Source organism: Aquarana catesbeiana, linkage group LG01 (assembly GCF_042186555.1).
Source record: "Aquarana catesbeiana isolate 2022-GZ linkage group LG01, ASM4218655v1, whole genome shotgun sequence".
In the NCBI taxonomy this organism is placed as follows: Eukaryota; Metazoa; Chordata; class Amphibia; order Anura; family Ranidae; genus Aquarana; species Aquarana catesbeiana.
This window is the reverse complement of record NC_133324.1, coordinates 102,230,902-102,238,183: the sequence shown is the minus strand read 5'-3', so window position 1 is coordinate 102,238,183 and position 7,282 is coordinate 102,230,902. Positions and strand designations below refer to the sequence as shown.

General features: G+C 43.0%; 1 protein-coding gene across 1 annotated transcript in view; it reads right to left on the bottom strand.

Moving 5' to 3' along the window:
• ITGA1 (integrin subunit alpha 1) overlaps window positions 1–7,282 on the bottom strand; it is a gene marked incomplete in the record, with an annotated part of 198,473 nt that overhangs the window by 103,496 nt on the left and 87,695 nt on the right. Inside the window, 4 exon segments of the mRNA XM_073622297.1 lie at window positions 992–1,119; window positions 3,817–3,886; window positions 3,888–3,923; window positions 3,925–3,933. Of these exon segments, the coding sequence (XP_073478398.1) occupies window positions 992–1,119; window positions 3,817–3,886; window positions 3,888–3,923; window positions 3,925–3,933 (243 nt within the window).

Genomic DNA, 7,282 nt, shown 5'->3' with positions numbered 1-7,282 from the left:
AGCTGGCCACAGGTGGATCGAAATTTGCCTGGTTCAGCATGGATTGGACACATTTCGATGCATCACTTATTCTCTGGCCATTGGAATTAATGAACGCTCAAGTGCTAAACATGCTTGCGTTTAAGCGCACTTATACGTGTTTATACACGCTGGGAGGTGGTTACTTTTTTGCAGCAAAGATACTCCTATCCTGAGTGATGTTTTTTTTTCTCTGTCTCTAAACGCTCCTGCCTCTAAATGCCTGTGAACACCTATGAGTTCAAGGACACGTAGACTAACATAGAGGGGTGTTTAAAAGGCGGAAAAAATAAATAAGGCAGGGAAGTGTGAGTGTGTGTGTGTGTGTGTGTGTGTGTGTGTGGGGGGGGGGGGGGGGGGGGGGGGTTGGAGGCTGAGGCATACTGAGATGGAAAATATCATTGGAGTCCCTAGTGTAATATATTAGAAAGTCATTCAACACTCCAGCATTTATTTTCAGCTCAACATTGGTTTTTGTGGAGTCTTATCATTTTACATGTAAATGGCAGGTCTGGAGCTGATCTCTTCACTGCCTGGGAAAACAATAAAGGGATGGTTTAAGGTTTAGAACCAAGTCAGTCAACCTTTGGTTTGATGGAGGTTTGTCACCGTGTAATGTTTTCTAAACATCATGGACAACTACCAAACATGCCAAGCTTTTCACAATGAGTGCCAGTTCACACAGGGGAGACTTGTCAGGCGACTTAGTCGCCTGACAAGTCGCGCTCCGTTCTGTACTATGGAACCATTCTAATAGGAGCGACTCAAGTCGCTCTGACTTAGAAAAAGGTTCTTGTACTACTTTGGGATGACTTCAGGGCGACTTGCATTGACTTCTATACAGAAGTCATTTTGCAAGCCGCTGCTGAAGTTGTGTGCAAATCGCCTTGCAAGTTGGGCTGCCCCTGTGTGAACCAACACTTATAATGTATATTTATCATATTTTTATACACATATAATAAAGCATATTTACTTGAGTTTGTGTTGGAGAAATGTCCATTCCGCTCAATAGTTTTATTAAAAATGTGTTCACACTGTGCCAAGGAAAAACACTATTGGAGCCATCGAGAACTATCACCAGATCCAGCTGGGTTGTACATTCTGTAAAGAAATTTAGGGAATGTTACATCATATTTAATACATAGAGAATTACATTTAAAACATCATATAAAATACATAGAGAATTATTACAGGCAAAGTCCACTCAATGTTTCTTTTAGGTTGATGCCAGTAGATGGTATCACACTCCAGCTTGCTATCTCATAGAAATTCCAGTTAACAAATCTCTTGAGTTCCCAGCTTTCACCCTCCTGCTACATGCAGTTTATAAAGCAAGAAAAAAACTTTATTGTAATTTAAGAGGTATGGACTCCAGAGGGAGAGAGATGTCACTTTGCTCCTGTAGAAATCATTAGTAAGCAGTTCAGTTTTTGCGGCACCAGTTCTCAAAAAGGATATCGGGGGAACTGGAGAAAGTGCAGAGAAGGGCGACCAAACTGATAAGAGGCGTGGAGGAGCTCAGCTATGAGGAAAGATTAGAGGAACTTAAATTTATTCTCTCTTGAAAGGAGGAGATTAAGGGGGATGTGATCAACTTGATATAGAGTTATTCATTTTAGACCCCTTTCACACTGTGGCGTTTTTCAGGCACTTTGAGGCTAAAAATAGCACCTGTTAAAGCGCCTGAAAAACGCCTGCCCAGCAGCTCCAGTGTGAAGGCCCCGAGTGCTTTCACACTGGAGCGGTGTGCTTGCAGGACGTTAGAAAAAAGTCCTGCGAACAGTATCTTTTGGGCAGTGCGGGAGCGGTGTATATATCGCTCCTCTCACCGCCTTCCTGCCATTGAAATCAATGGGCATCGCTGCCGAAGCACCTGCAAAGCTTTTAACCCTTTATTCGGCCACTAGCCGGGGTTCAAAGCACCCCGCTAGCAGCCGAAAAGCACCGCTATGACAGCGGTAAGTGGCCGCTAAATATAGCGGGCGCTCTTACCTCTAATGCCCCCCACCCCAGCGATGAAAGTAGCCTTATGCAGCGTACACACGCGCAGACTTTTCGACCGGACTGGTCCGACAGACCTAGTCCGGCAGACAATTAGATAGTGAGTGGGCTTCATCGGACCTGCAGCGGACTTTTTCGTTCTGAAAATCTGAAGGACTTTAGATTTTGAACATGTTTCAAATCTTTACGTCAGAACTCCGTCGGACCCAGTTCCTATCGAAAAGTCCGCTCGTCTGTATGCTAGTCCGACGGACGAAAAAACGACGCTAGGGCAGCTATTGGCTACTGGCTAACTTCCTTATCTTTAGTCTAGTCGTACGCTCATCACGTACGAATCCGTCGGACTTTGGTGTGATCTTGTGTAGGCAAGTCCGTTTGTTCGAAAAGTCCGTCGGAAGTCCGCCGAAAGTCCTTCGGATAGACCGTCAGGCCAGTCCGGGTCGAAAAGTCCGCTTGTGTGTACGCGGCTTAAGGGTCATTAGAAAGGACAAGGTGGCATCCTTTATGTCTGGAGGAAAAAAGATTTAACCTCCACACGCAAAAAGGCTTCTTCATAATAGGGGCTGCAAAAATGTGGACTCCGTGAAGAACTGGTTCTGTCCAGCTCAGTCGATTGTTTTAAAAATGGGTTGCTGCATTCCTAAATGCACAAAATATAACTGGATATTAATGTTTATAGGTAACATCACAGGAGATTGTTGATCCAGGGAATATCTGATTGCTTTCCGGGGGACCAGGAAGGAATTTATTTTCCCCCTGCTGGAACAAATTGGACCATACATTATTGTGCTTTTTGTTTGCCTTCCTATTAATTAGCTGTGGTTATAGATCTCTGCTTATTACAAGGTGAGGGCTCATTTGCTGCTGGATATTTCATTCATTATACATTTTGGGTAATAGAGCAAGTGAATTGCGATTTCCATGCATAGCTTTACAATAGCTGCAGGGAGACACAGCTAGCAACCTTGGCTGTACATTTCTGCAACTTCTGTAAAACTAAGCCTGGAAGGGAAATACTTTACCTTTGAAGTACTTGTAAAGCAAGAGGTCAATGTAGAAGATTCAACCCCCTGCCTTAACATGGCACTAAATTAACATGTGGATCAGAAATTCTCCCTTTAATTCCAAAAATTGCAACTCCTACAAAACAATAGGAGTGTTACAATTTTCATTATGTAAGTTTCTAAAGTATTTTGAAAAGGGAGGGTGTGTGGGGGGGGGGGGCACAGATACAACATTATAAAAATATAAAAAGGGTACTTTTTCTTTTTCCTCAAGCATGCTGACACAGTGGTACCTTCACATCTGTTTGATGTGTGGGCTAATGTGTGTCAGCTTGAGTTCAGATTGTCTATGATATGGAAGGGCCAAGGAAGCAAATTTATTAAGACTGGAAGAGACAAAATCTGGTGCATAGTAACCAATCAGCTTCTTCCTAGCTTGCTCAGTTAAGCTTTGAAAATGAAATGTAGAAGCTGATTGGTTGCCATGCACAGCCACTCCAGATTTTGTCTGCTCCAATTTTTGTAAATCCCCCCCATAATATTGGTGGCCAGTGGAGAATAGGTAAATCTCTGGGGACAAATTGGAGCAGGAGTTTTGAGTATGATTATGCACCAGTGTTTTTAGCTGACTAGTCCATACCTGACAGCAGTTTATTTAAACTTTGGAAGAGGAAAAGGTTTACTTTAAGAAAACCCTGCCCTCAGGCAATTAAGGCCTAGGTAGAAAGCTAGTTCTCCGAGTCCCAGATCACAAAAAAGCAACCCAAATTATTATGCAGCGAGTGTACTGTACCTTGAACTCCAGGGGCAATGGAGTTTAAAACTTGAAATTTAGAACTGACATTTGAACAAATTCCAGTCGTGGTAGTGCATGCTTCCACACCTGTATGCATAGAGAGGTTCCACAGGCCTTTGAGAACAGAGAAAATGGCTTAATATTTCACAAAAATAAATATGCCCTACTGTCAGTTATACAATAAAAGTGTAAGTCCAGGCAAAAACGAACTCTAAACCTGCTCTTTGCCACACTCTAAACTTAATCTATCTAACCCTTTAAAGCAAAAATCACTGTACTTACCTATTCTGCAGCCAATCCGGTTCGGCTTCCAGCGGCAGAAGCTGTGTAGGAGAAGACCGACAACAGCTGTAAATCGGCTGGGAAGTGATGTCATCTATAGATATACTATGGGGCTTCCGTTGTCGGCTGCCTCTCCTGCACCCACCTCCGCACTGAAGCCGCCACTGACAACTGATGCTGGGACCGGACCGAATCTACTGCAGAATAGGTAAGTATAGCGGTTTTTGCTTGAAGGGTTAGATAGATTAAGTTTAGAATGTGGCAGAGAGCAGGTTTAGCGTTAGTTAGGTTTTGCTTGAACTTCCACTTTAATAAAGTATTTCCAAAGCCCCATTTTTTTTTAAATTTTGGATACAATAGGAAATTGTTAAAACTCTCTTAGCTTTTTTTACTTTGCCTTCTGTGTCTCATTGAGGGATTTTCCTTCACCTCCAGTCCTGTGCACACAACAGGAAATGAAAGGAAATCTCTCCAGAGTGAGGTGAGAGAAATACCCTCTCAAGCAGTTGTCACTATAACAAGTGTCTCCATTGTAACATTTTCTTCTTTAGATTACATTCACAGGGGCAGATGGGAGCAGATATTTTTCTGCATTTGGAGGCAGCTAGATGCTACCTTTGGAGACAGCTGCACTCTTTGCTATGGCCATATACAAACTGGCCATTTGTGTACAGCTAGAGTTGAGGTCAAATGCCATCCCTAGATGCAAAATGTCTGCATACAGGTTTGGTCAGACACTCTGTTTGCAACAATTAGATGAGTGGTTACATGAGCCAGCACTGGTCATTGATTTGTAGAGAGCACAATTCAGACAGCGTTTAACTCCGCTGGCAAGAATCTACTCATTCTCCCCAGAGGCCACCCTTGTCTGCCCATGTGAATGTGGTCTTATTCCTTTTTTGGTGATAGACTAAAATTTGTGGATTTCCCATCACATTTTGTTTTCATGACAATGGTCAAAAGGATAAAGAGAGGGAAGGAACTTCCCTAGAGGGGGCACAGATAGCAGTAAATACCTGACAGGGTTCTAAGCTAGAATCACTCTATCCAAAACTACAAAAAACTTTAGGCTTTAGATTAATTTTAAATATTTCATATTCCATGAAATCAAAGAATTGCTACAAAAACCTGTGCCATAACTATGCACAATAAAATATTTTCATATCCTTAGAAAGCAGTAAAAGCACTTTAAAACAAGCTCTCATTCACCTACAGTATCTCACAAAAGTGAGTACACCCCTCACATTTTTGTAAATATTTTATTATACCTTTTCATGTGACAACACTGAAGAAATGACACTTTACTACAATGTAAAGTAGTGAGTGTACAGCTTGAATAACAGTGTACATTTGCTGCCCCCTCAAAATAACTCAACACACAGCCATTACTGTCTAAACCACTGGCACCATAAGTAAGTATACCCCTAAGTGAAAATGTCCAAATTGGGCCCAAAGTGTCAATATTTTGTGTGGCCACCATTATTTTCCAGCACTGCCTTAACTCTCCTGGGCATGGAGTTCACCAGAGCTTCACAGGTTGCCAATGGAGTCCTCTTTCACTCCTCCATGATGACATCACAGAGCTGGTGGATGTTAGAGACCTTGCACTCCTCCTTTTTTCCGTATAAGGATGCCCCACAGATGCTTAATAGGATTTAGGTCTGGGGACATGCTTGGCCAGTCCATCACCTTTACCCTCAGCTTCTTTAGCAAGGCAGTGGTCGTCCTGGAGGTGTGTTTGGGGTCGTTATCTTGTTGGAATAGTGCCCTGGGGCCCAGTCTCTGAAGGGAGGGGATCATGCTCTGCTTCAGTATGTCACAGTACATGTTGGCATTCATGGCTCCCTCAATAAACTGCAGCTCCCCCAGCACTCATGCAGCCCCAGACCATGACACTCCCACCACCATGCTTGACTGTAGGCAAGACACACTTGTCTTTGTACTCCTCACCTGGTTGCAGCCACACACACTTGACACTATCTGAACCAAATGAGTTTATCTTGTTCTCATCAGACCACAGGGCATGGTTCCAGTAATCCATCTCCTTAGTCTGCTTGTCTTCAGCAAACTGTTTGCGGCTTTCTTGTGCATCATCTTTAAAAGAGGCTTCCTTCTGGGACAATAGCCATGCAGACCAATTTGAGGCAGTGTGCGGCGTATGGCCTAAGCAATGACAGGCTGACCCCCCACTCCTTCAACCTCTGCAGCAATGCTGGCAGTACTCAAATGTCTATTTCCCAAAGACAACCTCTGGATATGATGATGAGAACATGCAATCAACTTCTTTGGTTGACCATGGTGAGGCCTGTTCTGAGTGGGACCTGTTCTGTTGAACCACTGTATGGTCTTGGCCACTATGCTGCAGTTCAGTTTTAGGGTCTTGGCAATCTTCTTATAGCCTTTGCCATCTTTATGTAGAACAATAATTTTTTTTTTCAGATTGTCAGAGAGTTCTTTGCCATGAGGTGCCATGTTGCACTTCCAGTGACCAGTATGAGAGAGTGAGAGCGATAACACCAAATTTAACACATCTGCTCCCCATTCACACCGGACACCTTGTAACACTAATGAGTCATATGACACCGGGGGGTGGCTAATTGGCCCCAATTTGAACATTTTCACTTAGGGGTGTACTCACTTTTGTTGCCAGCCATTTAGACATTATTAGCTGTGTGCCACGAGGTGCCATGTTGAACTTCCAGTGACCAGTATGAGAGAGTGAGAGCGATAACACCAAATTTAACACACCTTCTCTCCATTCACACCTGAGCCCTTGTAACACTAACACAGGGAAAATGGCTAATTGGGCACAATTTGAACATTTTCACTTAGGAGTGTACTCATTTTTGTTCCCAGCGGTTTGGACATTAATGGCTGTGTGTTGAGTTATTTTGAGGGGACAGCAAATGTATACTGTTATAAAAGCTGTACACTTACTACTTTACATTGTAGTAAAGTGTCATTTCTTCAATGTTGTCACATAAAAAGATATAATAAAATATTTACAAAAATATGAGGGGTGTACTCACTTTTGTGAGATACTGTATGTAGCTAAAGACAATGTGGAGAGGTTTACACCAGGAGCATTGGGGGTTTGGGGGTGTGTGTCAAAACTATATTTATTTTGTGAACTCCGGTGAAATGGGCTGCGCTGTTGTTTTTTAAGAGAGCACAGTCTCAC